This window comes from Candoia aspera, chromosome 5 (genome assembly GCF_035149785.1).
Source record: "Candoia aspera isolate rCanAsp1 chromosome 5, rCanAsp1.hap2, whole genome shotgun sequence".
In the NCBI taxonomy this organism is placed as follows: domain Eukaryota; kingdom Metazoa; phylum Chordata; class Lepidosauria; order Squamata; family Boidae; genus Candoia; species Candoia aspera.
The window spans coordinates 114,477,207-114,497,747 of record NC_086157.1 but is presented as its reverse complement, the minus strand read 5'-3'; the positions used below and the strand labels follow the sequence as shown (position 1 = coordinate 114,497,747).

General features: G+C 48.6%; 1 protein-coding gene across 1 annotated transcript in view; it reads left to right on the top strand.

Annotated features, from left to right (window-relative positions):
- The window catches only part of C2CD3 (C2 domain containing 3 centriole elongation regulator), a 66,355-nt gene extending 49,252 nt beyond the window's left edge, over positions 1 to 17,103 (top strand). The window contains exons 30-33 of the mRNA XM_063305998.1: positions 313 to 515; positions 3,285 to 4,269; positions 6,641 to 6,746; positions 16,330 to 17,103. Coding sequence (XP_063162068.1) covers positions 313 to 515; positions 3,285 to 4,269; positions 6,641 to 6,746; positions 16,330 to 16,476 — 1,441 coding nt within the window. The 3' untranslated portion in view covers positions 16,477 to 17,103. The remainder of the gene's footprint in view (positions 1 to 312; positions 516 to 3,284; positions 4,270 to 6,640; positions 6,747 to 16,329) is intronic.
- Positions 17,104 to 20,541: the final 3,438 nt, after the last annotated feature.

Here is a 20,541-nt window from a genome sequence, read left to right as displayed (position 1 = left end):
ACTATGTGACAAGAAGGATACAAACACTCAGTAGTTAATGGAAAGGAACAATTAATTCTGGGTTGTAAATTGCTTCTGGCAATTCTGTTCCGGTGACTCTTGTTGAGCACCAAGGCTCAGTTTCAAAAAGGCTTTGGTGACATCTACTTATCCATTACGCACAGAACAGTGTTTCTCGACCTCAGCAAGGGGTTGCTGGCTGGGGAATTCTGGGAGTTGAAGTCCACACATCTTGAACTTGCTGAGGTTGAGACACGCTGGTACAGAACCTAGTGTGCTAGAGGTTTACCTTGTACCTGACCTGTCTTCCAGAAAAAACCTGAATGAGCTGGATGAGATTCAGAGGTACTTCAGCGAAAAACTCACCAGGCCTCTCACAGACCTGAGCTCCCCTTGTAGCACCATGGATGGCCTTGACATCCAGAGACCTGCCTCCAAGGGGGTAGATCCAGCGGGAGACCATCTGTGGAAGAAGCCCGCTCATCTGCCCTCTCAAGCTAGCAGCCAGAGTGTCGGTAAGTTGTCAATCACCTGGGGCAGTGGCAGTGGCTGTCTTCCGTACCCAGAAGACTGGAGGAGAAGAAAGGGATGGCCGGCAATGCTCTTGAGCTTTATGCCCACGATTCCCTTTGTGTACCTCTTTATTCCAGCAGGTTTTTGCCCTTTTAGCTGAATAAATGAATTAGCTGAATGAATGCTGGTATTCTAAACGTTGAGGAAATGAGGCATCCCTAAGCAACTGTGCAGCAAGCTTCCCCTTGATCTTTAAGTAGGCTGTGATGTGCTTCTGAGGACCAAACATTAAAAGACAACTTGGTGAACAGTCTAGCTGTACATTTCCTGACGCAAAAAGGTGGTCCTCCTGCTTCCATTTCTTCTTCCTTGCCAGTTATCTGCTGTATGTCTGTCTATTGCGTATCTGATTGCCTTTCTTCCTGAGCCCGCTCAGTGTGCGTTTCCTGCAGTTTCTTTCTTCGGATTTTGCCTGCCAGCATCAAACTTTGAAGATGAGCTTCTGCAGGCTTATATGTTTGTTTATTTGATCACTTGATGTGGCTGCCTACTGGCCAAGCAATGCTGGGGGGCTGACAAGGGTGAAACAGGTTAAAATCATCCACAAAGGAAACTTACAATAAAATGGTCAAACAAAGCAGGTAAAACATGCTGGACCAGGGACCAGACACACAATGCATCCCATACAGGAGGCTCACCTGACTTCCTGGCCTAGCACCTGGGTGGGAGATTCAAGGTAGAAGGCTCAGGAGTAGGAGACATGAAGCAGGCTCCTTGCCCTCCAGATGTATCTCTCAACAGAAGCCGAGCACAGTGTCCTGCCTTATTAAAAGGTGCAGCTTAATACTCAGAGGCTGCAGCTCAGTAGAAGGACCTCCACTTTGTGTGCATCTCAGGTGGGGTTGGGAGCACCTCCCTCCCACGATCTCTGTGTCTCCGGTAAGAGCAGGTAGCATTGGTGCGCTCCAGGTCCCCTTGATCAAACGATGCCTTCTCTCGGGATTTAGGAAGCATGCCTTCTCTGTTGTGGCACCTGCCTTCTGGAATGACATCTCCCCCCCTCCCGATCTGTGTGGCTCCCGTCCTGATAGTACCCCAGAAGTCTCTAAAAATCTGGCTGTTTTCCCAGTCCTTGGCGTAGGGTGTCTCTGGGTCCTGTGGGTTGTGCATCCTGTGGGCGTGTTTGTCCATGGGGTTTTCTTTTCATGGCTTTCTGTCTTTTTTGTTTTTTAACTGTAAGCCACCTGGAGTCGTTCTGGAGTCAGGCAGCCTCTAAATTTCACTGATCAGTCAGTCTAATCTGTAAGGCTACAGCAGTGTTTCTCAACCTTGGCAGCTTTAAGATGTGTGGCCTCCAACTCCCAGAATGCTGGCTGGGGAATTCTGGGAGTTGGAGTCCACATATCTTAAAGTTGGCAAGGTTGAGAAACTCTGGGATATTTCAATGCGCCAGTTAGAGGAGACAGCATGAGCCATCTGGACCAAGGTCTGGGCTCACAGGCAGCCTCTTTTATTCCTTTTATTTCTAGCTCAGGAGGTGCTTACTCAAAGTGGCACGAAGGAATTGTTGACCCTTGCAGACCCCAAGCACACCCTGCAGAGCCGAGGCCTTCTGATCGGCTCCTCTTTTCTTGCCACGCCCCTTTCATCTCTGGATATGGGACAGAAGCTGGCTGTTCATCTCAGAGGTCCTTGAAAGGAAGGGAGACAAGCTGTGGGCTGTATTTAATGCAAAGCTGTAAAACCTGGGCAGTAATTTCTGTTCGTAAGATTTTTATGGCGTGCAGAGCAGCCCAGAACAACTGCTTCACAAATAAGCAGTATTTCCTAAAAATTGTGCCTGTTTGAAAAGGCACACAATAGCTGTGGCTTTGCAAGTACAAAATGAAAGTATGTTCATTTCTTGGATATGGCTTTGTTCCGTAATAGCCGCTGGAATGGACTTCTAGCTGAGCATAAATCTTCTGGAATGCAGAATGAAAACCCTGCTTCCTTTGCAGAACAGAACTTGAAACTGTTAGGGTTGGTTTGCAAACAATCCAAATTCAGTTTTACATTGTTTTCTTGCTGTAGTCCTGCAATAAAATGATATGTGTGCTTTGAAAGTTAGAGTATTTGCGCATAGAAAAGGCTGTCTTGGCATATCTGCATGATTCTGTACTCTGGCTTTGCATCCTTCCAGTCAGCAGTTTTAAGGGGTTAGTTAACCTGCCCTAACAATGTTCTAAGTGTGTCAGAGCATTCACTTATTCCTGATATAACTGTGCAGCAAAGGAGCCTGCATGCTGTATTTCTGCCCGGCTAAGGTTCTGGAGTTTTCTCTTTCTAATTTGGGGTCACACCTGAAAGAACCATGAACTGAGGAATAGGCCTTGCCAGGACAGATAAATTCTTACACTTTCACATTCAGAAAAAACATCCACTTTTTTTTTTTAGTTCAGGAAAAAATGTCCCCTAGCTCTCAAAAAAATTAGAATAAATTTTAAAAATAAAACTATTTTAATACTAACAGAAAAAATGGAGGTGGGGAGGTTCTTCAGAGAAAAATTGGGAGTGGCTGAGCAAAACTAAGGCTGGCTCATGCTTTGAAAACCCTGGTTTGCAAGGCAGCCAATGCTGTGTCTGTACTACCAGTTGTACACACATTACTTTTGTACTCATTCTTTGTAAGTTTAATACCACCGTGGTATCGCCGGCACTTGCATGAATGCTGAAATCTTAATGCTTCCCCCTTTTTTGACAATGCATCAGAACCCCTTTTCTTCCATTAGATCTATGGAACCATATGACGAACGATCCCAAAGAGTCCTCAGATACTCATGAAGACGGTAACAGATTCTCAAGTGCTAATCAGGCCCTCCCTGAACAGGAAAATGGAGCCACCAGGACTGAGATGCTCAAAGGTCCCTTGAACAATGACCTCTTGAATGCCAGTGTAGATGAAGAACCTTTATTTGTGCTTGGAAAATCCTCTTCTGCAGGAGGCATGCTGTATGAATTCCTTAACCCAACTGGCTCCCGAAGAGTCCCTCCCTCATATGGACCCAGGATCCAGAGAGAGGAAGACACTGCTCAGTCCCACAGTGAGGAAGAGTATGAAGAGGCCATTGTAGAACCAAGAACCCTCAATGAAATCACCACAGTGACAGACAGAACCAGTCCATGGTCCAGCTTTGCCTCTGAAGCAGAGGAGGAGCCGGGCCACAAGGCAAGAATGGCCAAGAATGGGGAATATTTACTGAAAGAGAGCACCACCAGGAGGAACTCCACGTCTAGCATGACCCAAGATGATCCTCTGAGTGTGCCCGGCACTACTGGGTCCAGTAGCAGTCCTTCCAGAGAAGAGGATGGGGACCATGCTGAGGAAGCACAAGATCTTGGAGCAGGGGCAGAAGAGTTCTTCCAGCCTTTGCCCATCTCAGCTGCAAAGCAGGTAAAGAGCAAGCCTGTGGAAATCCAAAAGGCTGATCAGGAAAGGTCACTGGAAGTCCAGGAGGAAGGACCTGAGGAAGCATCACCCACGCATAACGGTGGAGGAGACTTCGTGACATCACGGATGGTTGCTCCAGAAGTGGTAGAACGAAGAGAAAGCTTGCACAGTGACCCCCAGCAGGAGGAAGGAATCCATGTGAAAGAAGCAAAGGGCCCCCTGCCTTGCCCCAGATCGCAGGAGATTGTGCAGCAGACTGAGGCCTCTTCTGCGGAGAGCGATGAAGATCCACCAGAAGAGTCCAACGTGCCTCCAACGGTCACGCTGTATCCTTTCTCACCTTGTCAGCTGTGCAAAACACCCTCTCACCTTTGAATAAATCACGGAACCTCTTTTACTCGTGTCCAAGCAGCCATATCTTCTTCGTGGCCCTCAGTGCTGTCACAGCCGACCCTTCCTTGGTTAGACTTCAACTCACAATCATGGAGGTGAAGTCCAGGAGGCGGGGAAGGCGGCGGTTGGGAAGGTCATCCTAGTTGAGAGGGCTTCTGAACAAGAGGCTCGCTAACTGAACCAGCTCCTCAACCATGGTCAGCTCTGGTCACTCCCAGCATAAGGATGGCTGATCCCCATGCATGCATGCCACCAGCATTTAATATGTATCCATAAATGCATGCAGTGTTTGTAGAAAACACAAGAATCTTGAGTTGTGCTGCATCAGAGACGGTCACCTTCTCTCAGTCCAGTCTACCTGTATTTTCACCACCTCTGAGTAGCCTTCCAGCTGAGGTTTTTTCAAGAAGTGAAGTCTGTTGACTTAATTTTGCTGTGCCTTCTGGCCGGTGCTCTGAATAATCAGCCATAAAGAAACTTCCAGTTCAGAGTTACGAATGGCAACGCGGTATTCATTCCATTTGCCAGTTTAACGCGGTACGGCCTTTGTGTTCGTGACGGGAAATGTTACTTTAAAAATAAGGCTGTCCCGGCTTGCGTGAGTTCTGTAGTGTTGTATTAACATAGAGAACTGCGAATTTTTGCTGGTAATAAAATTATCCTTCACAGCAAAAAAGCTGTGAAAAAGCTCCTTGCTACGTTGCTGATGTCAAAGAGGGCCGTAGCATTTTAAAAACGTAGCACATTTGTTATGCTTTTGTGGACTCCATCATGTGCATGGAGCATTAATGAGTGCTGTTATGTACATAGAGTCCCTCCTTGGGAGGGAGATGGGCGGTGATAAAATGTGATAGATAGATAGAATATATCCCTGGTTTGCAGAGGGGAATAAATGATGTCAGAGGATTCAGTAGAGGATGTGCAGGCAGTTGGAATTCCCTGTCGGTGGTGGCCATTCGCCAAACGATTGTTGAATGTGATGACCTTTCTCCATGCTAAAACCTCAGAGCAGCCTTCCTTGGCTTGGTACCTGCCAGATGTGTGGGATTACAATTCCCAGAATTCCTAGCTCGCAAGAACAAAAGTCTGTTGGAAGAGGAAGGCTGCCACAGGTGCACGTTCTCAGTAACGGAACCTTCGTCCTGTTGCTCCCAAGAAAAAGTGAACAAGACCGTAGGTTTGTTTCAATGATTCCTAGTAACCCTCCTCCAGGGGCAAGAGGAAGTCCCCAAGCCCACTGAGAGAATCTACACTTTGCAGGCAGGAAGTCCTAAATTCAGCCATCAAAACTGGCCTGGAGAACTAGGAGCAGGATCAGTCAGCCCTGCGTTGCCCAGGCCCTCCGTAAGGCAGCTGTTGTGCTGAAGCCATCTCCAGACAGGCTCTTTGGAGGGGCACCGTCGTTCCTTCGGCAGAACGAATGCTTTTCAGGAGGAGTGGCTCCAACTTGGTTGTTGGCATCTCCAGGTCAGATTAAGCAGTTGATGACGAGGACAACACTCTGCCTCCATCTGCACCAGTCATTCTAGACAGGTCCCAGCTCTTGGGGGGATAAATAGTTCTTTCTGACTTGGTTCTTTCTGTGCAGTTAAAACTGGAGCCCCAGCCCCCCTGTTCGTAGGAAAAGTGTGTGGTGGGGGCGGGGAGGGGGGGCTAGGAATTGTCGTAGGTGCCTGGGAGGAGGAGGGACTCTAGTCCAATGGGAAAAGGGCTCTAGCATTGCCCCAGAGCATTCTGGGATCTGCCTTGCCAAGATGCACCATTGGAAGATAAGAACTCTCTGCCTCTTAAGAGGCTGGAAGGATCCCACGCAGATGTAAGACAGCACAGAATTGAATGATCCGGTGCAGAGAGCGGAATTATTCTGGCTGGAAGGAGGTAAAGCCATAAGCACTGATATCCCCGCAGTGTTGGAAAGATAACGGGGGCGTCATTTAATCGATTTGGGAATGGCGGGTCCAGAGGTCCATGCAGTGAACCGTCAGAGTGCTGGTTTGGGATAGCGGTTCTCGTTTCCACTATGGGCAAAACAAGCTTATTTTTAAGGTCAAGTGACCAGCGGTGGTCCTTGCGGTGGGAAGCGCTGTGCAATAAAATCACAGTCCTGCACAACCTGTTAGTCCCACAGGAAGGGGTCTTGTTGTCTTGCAGATGTCGCTGAGCTGCGTCTCCCGTCCTCAACTTCCCTGCCTGGGGCTGCTGGCAGTTGTAATTCAGCGACTTATGGAAGTCCATGCAGGAAATGGGTTCAACCCGGAAGCTGTCTGCGCCCCACCCGTTCTCTTCCTTAACTCTGTTCTTCAGATCCGAGCCCCTCATGGTGCCCAACTTCTTCCTTCCCCCGCAGCATCTGGAGGTGTCCATGAGGCTTCTCAGTGCTTCCTCTTCGCCGCTGGCTGCTGCTCGTAACGTAAGTATGGGAGCTGTTCGTGTTTCCTTCTCTACCTTGTTTTCAGCCCTGTATGTAATGGCAGCTGTCCTTCTCCCCCAGACATTTATAGGCTTAACTTCCGTGTAAACAGGGCCAGGCGTGGCTTGGCAAGGCAAAGGATCTCCCTATGATACACTGGACTGGATCCACCAAGGATCCTACCAGCAGCCCCTCAGCGTTTAGCACTTTGGCCATCACACCAGGCAGTCCTGGCGTTAGAACCAGTCCCACCGTCAACTTCCTGAGAATATTTGTTTTAAAGAGCTAGCCGTTAGTTTCAAGAAGATAGGCCGAAATGGGTGGGTTGTATTTGGTGATACCTAGGAAGTATGGCGGAGCTAGAAGTGCACGTAGGGTTTACAATATCTGGGAAGGATCGTGAACAGAGACGTATCCCTGCTAGAAAATGGGAAATCATATAAATGAAAAAGTATGTGCAAATGTTAAGAGGGTTGTTATGGTTATATCTTGCTTAGGGAGTGTTACTCAGCCTTTTAAACTGCATTGGTGTATTGCTGTAAATGGATCCCAGAACCCTTGCTCCTCTGCACAGCCATTCCCAACTACAGTCTTGATTTTGCTGAAAACATTACAAAGGTGGAAGCTGAAAGTGGGAGGCATCAGGAGTGCGACTGGCACAGAACCTTCTGGAAGTAATTCATTTCATTTGGTTCTCGAGTTTGGAATTAGCAGCTGCTTAGAAGAGAACCTTCCTGAGCAAGGAGTGTGTGAGCTAAAACCGGAGGAGGAATCATTGTGTGGAAATGATAAAAAGAGATGTTTGGTTGTAAATTTGTAATTTCAGGAGCAAAATCCTTATTGGTGCAGTTTCTATCCTCTTCTTTCCTCAAAGTGCCAAGTGTTTGAGGTTTTTTATAGTCCTTCTCAGAAGGTTATTTACACTGACCTCATAAATCCAAGAACTGTAGTGTCGATTTCATCCAGGCTGTCACTTCCACCAGTAGCAAATTTAATGGGCACCTTCCCCCGTCTTTTGACCTGTGGAGAATCTATAAAGAGCATTGGCAAAAGAGGGGAACATCTTGTTTGGGTTAAACCAGAAATAGAGCCTTAATGGCCCTGAAGAAATGGGCAAGACCAGAGAGCCGTGAACTTCTCTTTACTAAGATTCCCGAGTTTTGTAACCGTGACACAAACTGAAAGGAAAGAACAGAAACACGGAGAACCCTTGAACTAGAACCTGACGGATCACATTCGGCCTCAGAAATGTGATCTGCCGGCAGTGAGACTGGCACTTGCGTTTCCCAGATCACAGAGTCCACAGCTGAGCTCTCGGACAAGTGTGTTTTCCATCCCAGTAACTTTTTATATGGGGGTTCACAGCGAACCTCCCTCTTTTGCCAGAGGCCCACTGGGGCAACCCCCGAGGCTCAGCCTCTGTCGTGTCCGCTGCAAAGTGGGAAATGCTTTGCCATTTCCATGGAAAATCCAGTTCTCAAAACTGGATTTGTGAAATCAGTTACCAATTGAACGGAAGTTGGTATTAAAGCCAACATGCAATTAATCCAAACACACCAACTTAGATCTCAGTTGATTTAGGGCTTTGCCAGTCGACCTCTCAACACTCCTTACTAGGAAATATGGCTAAAGGCTAAAGGCTGAATCTTGCCCTTGGACCTCTAGGCTTTTGGAACGTGGTTCTTCTCTTGAGAGTCAAAACGTCTACAACACGCAGCTGCCTTTTTAGTTCCTCCTGGGAAAATCAGCCTTTCAGCCCGGAGGGCATTGTCTTCCCATCGCCCCAGAAATGTTAAGTATAATTCTGCATTTTTCTGTGCTGCTGTTAGGACTTCTTCATCCGCCGAAGTTGCACCTTCAGGCCGCTCCTATGAGAAACGAACGTGACTTCCACTGTGTTAATGGGAGAATGACATTTCCTCTAGATTACTTGGATCTCCTGCCCACGGCTTTTGCCTGCCCCGTTTCATCTTCTTGCACCGCCAAGCCATTTGATCCCTCAGACAACCTGCTTGACAACAAGGCCTTCCAGGCCATGGAAATGCTTCAAGTGGGCCTCCCGGTTAGCTTAGCATGGAGCGTCAGGCAAAAACAAGAAATCCTTCTGCTATCTTCCGCCTCCTTTCCTTGTATCTGCAACATTAATGCAGAGTCCTGGGAGTGGATGGTATTCAGGGCTATTTGAAACCACACAGGCAATTTGTGAGAACCTAACTAGGTGCTGGGCCAACAGTGTGTTTCCTAGACCCCCCCCCCTTTTATTTTTTTATTTTTTCTTTTTGGCCTAATGCTCCCTTTCTCCACTTTCTCCTCTGGCCACCTCTCCTGTGCCTCTTGCTCTCTGTCCTTAGCGGTTCATGTGCCTGTGCATCTCTGCACATGCCTCAGATCCCCTCTTGGTTTCCCACCCAGAGCAAGGGTGGCTCAGCATGAATGACCAGCCATTCATTCCCCTCGCCCTCTTTACTGATTCGCCCGCAGATGCCTCTTTAACATCTGTTACCTCATTCCTTGCAACAAATGATTAGATCTGTTAAAAAATATATACAGGTAGTCCTTGCTTAACGACCACAATTGGGCCTGGGATTTTGGTTGCTAAGCAAATCTGACCCAATTTTACAACCTTTTTTGTGGTGGTCATGAAGTGAATCACCACAGGTGTTAAGCTTACCACATCGTTGTTAAGCGAATGATGTGGTTCCCTATTGACTTTGCTTGCCAGAAGCTGGCCGGAAGGTAGAAAACGACGATCATATGACCATGGGATGCTGTGACAGTCGTAAATGCGAACCAGTTGCCAAGTGCCCAAATGGTGATCATGTGACTGTGGGGACACTGCGACGGTTGTAAGTGTGAGGACCACTCCTAAGTTGTTTTTTCCAGCACTGTTGTAAGTCTGAATCTTCACTAAACCATCACTAAATGAATGGTTGTTCAATGAGGACTACCTGTATATGGAAGAGGTTAACGCAAAAAGAAAGCAAGATTGCCATTCTCAGCAGGCTTTAATGGCAGAACAGAGGGGGCTTCTCCTAAAAAAAAGTTGAAATAAGGGTCAAAACTGGCGTATATAGTCCCTGAAAAGAACGCTGGCAAAGGGTTCCCATTTTTGTCCTTCCTTTTCCCATGCTGCCTCTGAGGACACAATTGTCTGGTCCCAAAGAACTGAAACCAGTGTTTCTCACCCTTGGCCACTATAAGATGGGTGGACTTCAACTCCCAGAATTCCCCAGCCAGCAAGGTTGAGAAACACTGACTTAGAGAGGCGGCGGCATTGCCCTAAAGCACAAGCACTGCCAGTGGAAGATTTCAGGCTTCAAAGGACCAGGTGGCCGAAGACAGCGCTTTGCCCGAGAGAACCACAACCGAGCACAGCAGGCCAGTTGCTGCCTGCCCCAGGAGAAGACTTCCTCCCCTGTGGCTACAGCCAGTACGAGAAGCCGGGGCTGCTCTTCCCCTTTTCCCGCCATGCGGAAATGCGGGCCTGCAGGCAAGGGGTCCCCGCAGCCAGGCGAGAGCGAAACACAGATATCAGTGCGGTTTTCTCCTCTGGGGTCAGCGCAAGATCTTGGGTTGGCAAGAGGAATTTCCCAGCGTCATTTATAGCGAGTTCTTTAAAGCCGAGTCTTTGAATCATTTGAAACGCTTCTTCCCAGGTGTCTCTCCCCCTGGGTTGAGTTGCTGCATAGGAGATGGCTGGTCCCCCAAAGCATCCCCCTTCCGTCTCGTGATTATTTGCCCCTGCTCCCCCTCTTCCGTTCCCTTCCCAGCCTTCCCACAACCTTTCACATCAGGCAGCTTAGTTAGCAGAGTTACATTCCCAGCTTTCCCTGGAGAGGATGCCAGGGCTGTGGGGCAGGAGGAAGTGCGTGGCTGAATGGGTCTGAATAACGTGGCTGCATCTTTCCCTCCTGAGCTACTTCTCTGCTTCTCCTCTTCCATGCAGGTCAGCTCTACAGCTCAGTATTGTTTGGCCGTGGCTCTTTTTAAGCTCTCTTCCCCCCACCCTCTCCAGGTCCCTAAGACAGATGCCGGGGAATTGTCGCGGTATGCAAAAGATCCTCCAGCGTCCTGGCTGGAGAGTTCTGGGAGTTGAAGTCCACCTATCTTAAAGGTGCTAAATTTGAAAAACAACGTCCTGGCAGAGGGCTGCAAATCGTCCTTCAAATGTGGGAGTTCTGAGGGCTGCAATCCCCAAACATCTGGAAGGCAGTGAAATGGGGAAAGAGGGATTAGGTGATTTGCAAGGAGTCCAATAACTGAAGGTGCTTTGGAAGCTTCCAGTTAATGCCACAAGTCCCACCTTAATCTCCTGAGCTGCGAGGACTTAAAGGGTTTTGCCGTAACTGTGACTTATCTTTCTGTCCTAAGCTAAATCCCGCCAGGCCCTTTTGCCCCACGAGGTAGGCCATGAACATGTGATGTGTTTGCAAAAGGCGTTCTGGAGAGAGTTCCGTGGAGTCAGAGGATTTGCAGTTTTAAGATGGGGAGCATGTTGAATGGAAACTTGCAGCTGCTGGAAAAATCCACCCTTCCTGTATTTGTTTTGAATGCACCAAGAGCTGCTGTGTGTCAGATGCAGATGTGCCTGGTGCCGTCCACCACTAAAATGAGTGGTGCTTCTACTAAATGGCTCTTCTTCAGAATAAGACAGATGCCTTAAGTGCTTACTCTCCTCTGGGGAAGATTTGTCAATTATGCCTCTGTCAGGGTTCCCATTCTTGAACTCTTTCTTCCACCAACTCCTTTTGCTTAGGAACAGAGATAAATAGACAGACAGACATTTTGGTCTAGTGGCTAAGGTGCTGGGCTAGAAACCAGGAGGCGGTGAGTTCTAGTCCCGCCTTAGGCACGAAAGCCGGCTGGGTGCCCTTGGGCCAGTCCCTTTCTCTCAGCCCAAGAGCCAATCAGGCGTGGCACGAGAGTTCTAGTCCCGCCTGAGGCACGGAAGCCGGCTGGGTGCCCTTGGGCCAGTCCCTCTCTCTCAGTGCAAGAGCCAATCAGGCGTGGTAGGAGAGTTCTAGTCCCGCCTGAGGCACGAAAGCCAGCTGGGTGCCCTTGGGTCAGTCCCTCCCTCTCAGCCCAAGAGCCAATCAGGCGTGGCACGAGAGTTCTAGTCCCGCCTGAGGCACGAAAGCCGGCTGGGTGCCCTTGGGCCAGTCCCTCTCTCTCAGCCCAAGAGCCAATCAGGCATGGTAGGAGAGTTCTAGTCCCGTCTGAGGCACGAAAGCCAGCTGGGTGCCCTTGGGCCAGTCCCTCTCCCTCAGCCCAAGAGCCAATCAGGCGCGGCAGGAGAGTTCTAGTCCCGCCTTAGGCACGAAAGCCGGCTGGATGCCGTTGGGCCAGTCCCTCTCTCTCAGCCCAAGAGCCAATCAGGCGCGGCAGGAGAGTTCTAGTCCCGCCTTAGGCACAAAAGCCGGCTGGGTGATCTTGGGTCAGTCCCTCCCTCTCAGCCCAAGAGCCAATCAGGCATGGTAGGAGAGTTCTAGTCCCGCCTTAGGCATGAAAGCCGGCTGGGTGCCCTTGGGCCAGTCCCTCTCTCTCAGCCCAGCCCACCTCACAGGGTGGTTGTTGTGGGGAAAAGAGGAGGAGGAAGGAGTGTTAGGTATGTTCACCACCTTTAGTTATTTATAAAAATAATAAAGGCGGGATAAAAATTAAATAAATAAAATAAAAATAAATCTTAGTATAAATTATCATTTTCCACCAGTGGTTTAGTGACTGATTGAGCCCCTTTTTGCAAAGCTAAGTTGGTTGACTTCCAGTCTCCTTTGACTTCGGTTTATAAATGTGACTGGCAATGCTCCCTAACCTGGCTGGAGATTCAGGACTACAAAACACATCTGGAGGGTATTAGATTGAGAAATCTGGTCTATGGATCATTGCTTTCATGATTTTCAAATGGATTCAAACCTGCTTTTTCCCAAAGGCACACCAAAAGCTCAGAGCTGATTAAAGATGCCTCTGGGAACCCCTTGTTTCGATTAGAGATTTGCACATCTGTCATTTTAGAGTTTCTCACTGGGGAGAGACCTTGCACTGGTCTCTTGAATTGTCCTGCTCAAGGCTGGAAGAGAGCTGTGAGTTGCAGCATGGGGAAATGCGCAGCTACTCAGTGCCGGCCAGCTAACGTGGGTTGAAGTGACCAGAAAGTGCAGGCAGTGCCCTGGATCCTTCTGGGTCAGCTGAAATTCCTTGTGCTGGGCCCTCGGGGTAGAACTCGGAAGTGCATTGAGCAAATGTCAAGTGTGTTGATCGGCAGAGGTAGTCTTGGGGAAAGTGAGTTCACCTGGCTCGCTTTCCACACCTGCGTCACTTGCTGACTAAAGCTGTACGGAGGGCAGCCACACCGGCCGGAGCCGGCTGTAGCAGGATGGACTTTCAGCTGGGACAGGGACAGGGACACCGCCCCCCCCCCGTCTGTGTGATGGCAGGAGGGAATCAGCTGCCATCTTCACAGCCTCTTAAGATGCTTAACAGCACCGTTGACATTTAAGTGCCTCTGGATTAAGTGTAAACAAGTGTCCTAACAGCCAGGAACCACGCTGAGACGAGGAGTAGGTCTCTAGTGTTTATTACTGCTACATAAGACAGAAAATCCTAACAAACTGAAGAAGCGTGGGAAAACCCAGACAGATAAACCCCAAACTCAAGGCAGGTCTGTTCTGGGTCTCTTCGAAGGAGAGCTCAAAGCCTCTAAACCACACATGCGTTTTCCCCCCTGGATAGGGGCCCCCTCCTGCTCACCATCAGTGCTCATGACAATAAGTATATATAAACAGGACGCCTGTAATCAAATACAGTACAAATGTCATTTGGTTGGACTTCTGGCCCATCCCTTCAGCAACTGGAAAGTTACAAGCATGGGGAGCTGGAGAGACCCTAAACGTGGCCACCTCTGTCGCCTTTGGTGGGTGGCCAGCTTCCTTCAGTCATCTCGAATGGCTTTGTCCAGCAGCAGTGGTTGTGCTGGTTGGGTATTATGGGATTTGGAGTCTAGCATATCTGGAGGATCCTCGGTTGGGGAAAGCTAATGTAAAAAAAGGCCCATTGATCAATAGGTAGAACTTCCTGGTGGAGTTCCAAGGACATCCCCCCTTTTTCAAAGCAGCCGAAGACTCTGGACCGTTGTGGGGGTGAAAGAGGGGGCCGTCCTTGGAACCCCAGCAGGAACAGCAAAAGGGCAGGAAATCTCAGGACTCATTTCTTGCAAATGTCCTGGGGAGATATTTCCTTGTAAGCCGTGGCCAGAGCTTTTCTCTGACACACATATTTGACTACCATTTTATTTAGGTGGTGTTGTTTGCAAAAATTGTACCTTTGGTGCACAAAATAAGCAGAGGCAACTGGCAAAAGTGCGGCAGAGTGTATTATTAGCAGCAAAGTTTATTGCTTGGATAATGTCAGCCCAGCCAAGAATGCCGTTTCTAGAAGTCAGCAACCTTTCCTAGACTTTCAGGGCACAGGTTGGAGAAAAAAACAGGACCCACTTAGTAGGTGAAAGGTGGGAGGGCCATTAATAGCTTGTGACAAGATATCAAACTGTTCTGCCCTTCGCAGAAGAGAGATTTATTCCCAACTAGGGTTTGATACTGCAGAACAGAGTTTCATTTCCACCCCACCCACATTTATTTTGGGTTTTCTCCCTTCCTTTCACAAAAGTTCAGGGCAGATAGGGAAGGCTGATAGGTCTCCATCATCTGCTTTTTAAAAAAAAGTCAGGACCCTTCCCCAGCACAATTCAAGCCTGTGTTGGAAACAGAATCTACCCCCTGTATAAACAACGCAATTTTAGGAAATGCATTTGTAGAGCAGTGGTAGGGAGTTAAAAGTGTTTCAAAGGTGCTGACCTGTTGTGATTCGTGACAATCCTTCCCACTCTCATAATGGGGACAGTGTCCGTGAGTGACTCACAACGGTTCCATCAATACCTCCCGACCTGCCACGTCAACTCCCGTAAGCGGTAGCCACTTTGGCCGGAGGATCACGGTTCTTGAAATCCAGTGTACCATTTTGAGAAAAAAATGATCTGTGCTGAAGACAACAACAGCAGAAGGTTTCCAGTGAGAACTTTTCCCAGACCTCCCTGGAAATGCCAACAACTGAAATTAGGACCTTTTGCATGGAAAACAGGTGTGTTGTGCTGAGTTCTGGCATCCTTCCCCTCAGAGGGGTTAGCTGGCTGTTGGCGTCAGCGTTTGGAATCTCTGGATCTGGGAGGGTCGTCTGACGCTCTCTCGGGTGCTTTTCCTTCATGCAAAGGCATTCCTGGATTGTCAAGTTTTGCCCCACCACTCCATGCCATAGTTTTCCTTTGCTGTTTTGTCTGTTGTCATACCTGTCTACTTATTTGTTTCTTGTGTCTCTGATTTTTTTTTTTAATTCTATTAACAATCTCGGAGGTTTATATTTCCAAAAAGCGAGATACATGCTTGCTGATTGCCCATTTGTGGATGATTGGTTGCTTCTTGCAGAGATGGTGGGAGAGGCCCAGAAAGGCACCTAGGGAGCGAGAGAAGAAGAGTTTCCCAGCAGAGTTCAGCAAAGGAGTTTAAAAACAAATCCCTAACAGAATTTCCTCCTAAGCCAAGAGTATGTGCTTAGCTAAAGATAGGTACTAAGATAGTACTCTGTTGAAGCCGTGGCATAATCCTTCCCCTTCCCCACGATTCCCTTTAAATTGTGTGCAATGTGTACGGGACGTCTGGTCCGGCCCCATCAAGAAAGGGATCCTTGAGAAAGGGAAGAGCAGTTTGACCGAGGGGAGATGGGCGCCCTGTCATCAGAGGTGTTCAGGCAGAGGCTGCCCCGCCGTTTGCCCGAGCGGCTTTCATTTGGAGACGTGCACTGGGACCGCCTCTCCCTTGAGTTTGTTTCATTCAGGAAAAGGCTGAAAACCCAGCTCCTTCAAAGGGCATTTCCAGACAGAGAGGTCACCCTCTGCTTTGAATGCGCTGCGTGGTCGGAAAGCGATGGGAGTTGTTATCAGTCGTTAATGGGTTTATTAGCGCCTTCATCACAGTTGTGACCTTTACTGTGGATGTTTAAGTATTTTAACCACCAGGAGTCATGGTTGAATTATGATGATACAAAAACGGAATAAAATAAAGAAATGGGGGCAAATCACCACAAAGCGGCCTATCTGTTCCAGCAGGTGTTTCTCTTTCTGTAAGTTCTTTGGGAACAACACAGTTTTCCTTTCCTTTCCATTCCTTCCCTCAGGCTTGTGGCAATTACACCAGTTTCACTTCTGCAGTGACATTAATTCCCTCTTGCTCCATTTTCGACATCAGAGGGAAATTGTGACAATGCTTAGTTATAGTGTCACAAGGTCAGGTTTGTCAAAAGTGTTTCCCCTTTTTAATACAAAACTTCCCTCTAAATTACTTTTGGTTTTTTTATGGGGAGGGGGCAAGGCTCCCCCAGCAAATCAGTCATTTCCTAGAATGAAGTCATGTTCCTGAACATGCTTTAGTCACTAAGAAACTGGGTTTTTTGAAATGGTTTCTGTATGTGAGTGACAGCAAGCTCTTTCTTGCATCCTGAAGAAAAGCTAGAGCAACGTTGCTTTTCTCTGTTTCAGACTGGAGATGACAGAAGCGATGCTCCGGGAATTTCTCACCGGAGGCAGATGCAGCCCAAGCCAAACTCAGTGCCTCTTGAGCTGCCTGAAGAGGAAACGAAAAGAATTGCTAGGATATTTGCTACACAGTTCTCCAAAAAAGCATAAAACTGGGGCCAACGGGACGGAGTCCGTTTCTGAAACTTCCTGCGAAGGCAGCGGCTGGAGCGTGCTGTGAATCCAGGCTCCTTAATGCCACCTGCCCCAAGCGCAAAGGTGCAGATGTCGTACCAGCACAAGATCCCTCTGCCTGACCAGGAGACCTCCCCGTGCCCCTGCCCTCAGCTCCTGAACCAGCACATAATAATCCAGCACTTAGTTCTCTTCGGAGAAAATGGAGTCACACGTAAGCCGAGACAATGAATTTTGGCATCCCTGCAACCATCTCCCCGAAGGCAGCTCTGAGTTTGGAGTGGACACCACCAGGACAACTCCTCTTCCCCCAGCCACATCCTTCCCCCTGCCCCGCTCTTTTCAGCATGTTGTTCCTCCTGGCCTGAGCTTGGATGTGACTGGGGTGGGAGCTGCAAAGTGTCGCTCTCCCTCCTTCGCTGAATAGCACCCAAGGCCCTGGAGTAGCTGGGAGGAGGGACTTTGGCATCTTCCCCACTCCCACCCCCCTCATAGCTGAGGAGGAATCCAGATTCTTTTTTTCTTTTTTGCAAATATCAGTGCCAGTTTGGAGAGAGGCTGCACGTCAGCCAAAACTGGTTAGTTGTCACCCTAGCGATAGGGTGAACAGCCGCATTGCTGCAGCAGAACCACCTTTTTCCTGTCTCCGGCCTTTTGGCTCCATCTCGTTCTGGATCATTGGAGAGGAACAGATTTATGCCCAACAGTGGCATCTCCCACTCAGGCACTCTTGCTACCTCTGATCTGTAAATGCACACTGGCTCGCTCGCTCTCTCTTTAAAGTCCAACCTGGATTTCTTATTTGCTCTTTTATTTCTTTTCATTTTTCTCCAGTAGAAAAACATCATTTCTGGGTTCTCTGCCAAAGGAACTGGGAGGTAAAAGCTGAGTATGGGGGGAAAATGCATCCTTTCCTGAACACTTCTTAATGTTTGCACCAATGTCTTCTTTCCAGCACCCCCGCCATCAAATGTAGGTTTGAAGCTTATCTGACTCTCCTGGATGAGGTGTGAACTGGAAGGGGTTGTACAAGAGCTGAAATGAGCTTAGGATGCTGTTCTGTGCAAACGGGCTGCTCCGTTCTCACAGGATTGGGAAATGCTTTGCCTGTGGAAGTTTTCCCAGCCTGGACAGCAGGAGGCAGCAACTGTACAGTTTGCAGGTGGACTGTGCCCAGGGTATCCGTGGCTCTAATTAATTGTATATACCTTGATTCTGCCTGTTGGTCCATTTTTTTTAAGAACACACCGTGGTTTTGGAAAAATAATGTTTCCAAATGGAACCATGCTAATTTATTTACGAAGTGTTTTTGTTTTTGTTTTTACAGTCATGATTCTGGTTTGTTTGGTTTTTTTTACAATAAAAACTGTTCTATTTTTAGGAACCCAAGCATATTTCTTTCATAATGATGTCATGTTTCAGGCAGTAGACATTTCCCTAATGCTGACACTTCCTACTAGAGACTGTAAAATTTCAGGAGCAGGGAAGGCACCAAGGTTGGGGAGCCACCAAGGTCCTGTCGACTATCCTACAGTTTAAAAATAAGAAGATACGAGGCTATCGCGATGAGAGTGAAGGAAGGACAACCAGCCCGGCATTTTGTTCTCGCAGTGGCCGGCCAGGGAAGAGGACAGATCCTCCTCCGGGCATCAAAATCAGCCTTTCCCAACCTCCATGCTTTTCACTCTGGCTCTCATCATCCCCAGCCATGAACCATATCAACTGAGGATTGTGGGAATTCAGTACCATGGAGGTCACCAGGCGGAGGAAGGCTGACCTGATGCAGAGAAAGATCCTTTTGTTTTAACTTGGCTGGGCTGTTTTCCGTACCCAAGAAAAGATACACAGTTCATTTATTATCATCAAACTTCCTCAAAAGTTCTGATTTTCCATCCAGCCATGCTTCCAGGGCACACATTCCCTGCTGTGTCCCTGTGAAAGTAGCAAATGATCCGATTCCCTCTGGCACGTGCTCCCCCAGGTAAAATGCTGCTGTAACACTTGGTTTTGTGGTGTCCCTTTGCACTTCCACCCATCTAACAATGGGGCTATTTTAATACGTTGCCTGACCCCAGGCTGGGTTGTGGGAACATTCTCAGGTTACTGGATGCACCCAAAATAAGTGATGCAAGTTCGCCTGAACTGTTTGTCCTGGAAACTTGAGAAGAGTCTGGGAATTTTCTTCTGCCGCTTGACGGCAAAACCCCGATCTGAAGGATAGACTTGCAACATGCCTACTGAGAAAAAGAGCACACACTTTTCTTCCGTGACGTCTGCATCAACAGTGGCAGAGGTCACGCATCTTCCTGGGCTTGGCTGTTGTTAACTGTAAATTGTTAAGTACAGCCTGTTCCTACATACGTCCCTAATTATGTGGAGGAGTGGGTGGCTCCCCTTCCCGAGATGCGTTCAAGCAGAGGTTAGACAGCCATCAGTCTGTAATGCTTCAGTATGGATCCCTTCACTAAGCAGGGGGCTGGACTGGATGGCCTCAAGGATCCCTTCCAGCTGGATGATTCTAGCTCCGCACAGGCCCTAGAACAGTGTTTCTCAACTCGGCACCTTTAAGATGTGTGGACGTCAACTCCCAGAATTCCCCAGCCAGCACGGGAGAGTTGAAGTCCATGCATTTTCATGTTGCCGAGGTTGAGAAACACCGGTCTGTAGCAACAATAGGCAAAAGGTAGATCTGGATGCATGGCACATTTGTGGACTTGCAGCAGATCAACCAGTTTTCTAATTCTTGGGTGCCTTGGATGGAAACAGCAAGTGATGTTTGTCTGATTAGACTGCCCAAGTTAACCTGGGATTCAGGTTAAAAACACCATGTTGCATTAGCCTAGGATCGGGAGATGATGATGATGAGCCTTTAGCAAAGTGCAGTGCAAGACAAAGGCAGCACAGATTCAGCAAGGAGGGTGCCAGATTTGCACAAAGTCCGCAACTGGAGCCTGCTGCTCTCTAGAAGAGGGTTCAAAAATTTCAGGGTTAGCCTGCTCTCTGTGGGAGATGACAGCAAGCCCGCTTCAACAGAATGACAGGCTCTATTCACACCACCTCATTTGCTTACGGAGTTCACTCATTTTCCAGATTGGCACAGTCCCTGCATCCAGAAACTTTCCATCACATGCTAAACCAAGCTAAACATCTTCCCAAAGTTAACACTGGCCGAACTTAGTATGCTGGTACATGTGCAGTAGTCCCTAGGATGTTTGCACCAAACCTGGTTAATTTGGTTGTGCGAACGCAGCCACCGCGCACCCCAGAGATGTGCAGCTTGGCAGGTTGCAGAAAGACTCATTGCAACACCCCAGTTCCAGTCCTGGTTGCTGTTTCGTGGCCACGTGTCCCCCGAGCACCAGGGATGACACACGTCAGCAAGAGTCAGTGGCGTCCACCTTGGCCCTGAAAGGTACTTGGGAACACTACAACCCAGTTCCTCTTCTCGTCACCGTTGCCTCTCTTTTCCCCGCTCACATCGTCCAAGTCCATCTCGACGTGGGTGCAGAGGGCCAAGACCTTGCCGAGGGCCAAGCTGCCTCTGTGGCCAAGATCTCTTCTGAATACACTGGCTGGTGTCAGGCCGTACTCTGGCAAGCAGATTCTGGACTGGGTCAAGTCCAGCCAGCGACCCAGGTGGGGCGATCAGCACCAGGGCAGAAGAAACCCCCCTGAATTAGGAAACTGTCTGTGTGTTGTGCGATCAAGGCGTTTTCCTTCATCTTTTCCAGTCGCACATTTCATTCAGGTCTGTTCCAATCGCAAATTTTATTTGTTTCAAATCTTTTCCAATCGCAGATCTTATTCAAAGGCGTCGGCTCTGTGCAGGGAGGCACTAGAGTAGATTCAAATCGGGGTGAGGTGGGGGGTGAAAGAGGGGGCAGTGCCTCAGGTACCCCAACTTAAATCCCACATCAGCCTAGCTGCCCTGGGCAAACCCTCTGAAATATGCTGCAGCAGAAAACTGGCACCTTTCGTCAAATGCGTCTCAAAAAAGACACTACCAGACTTCCAGAGCATGGATGCTGCAACGCAATAAAC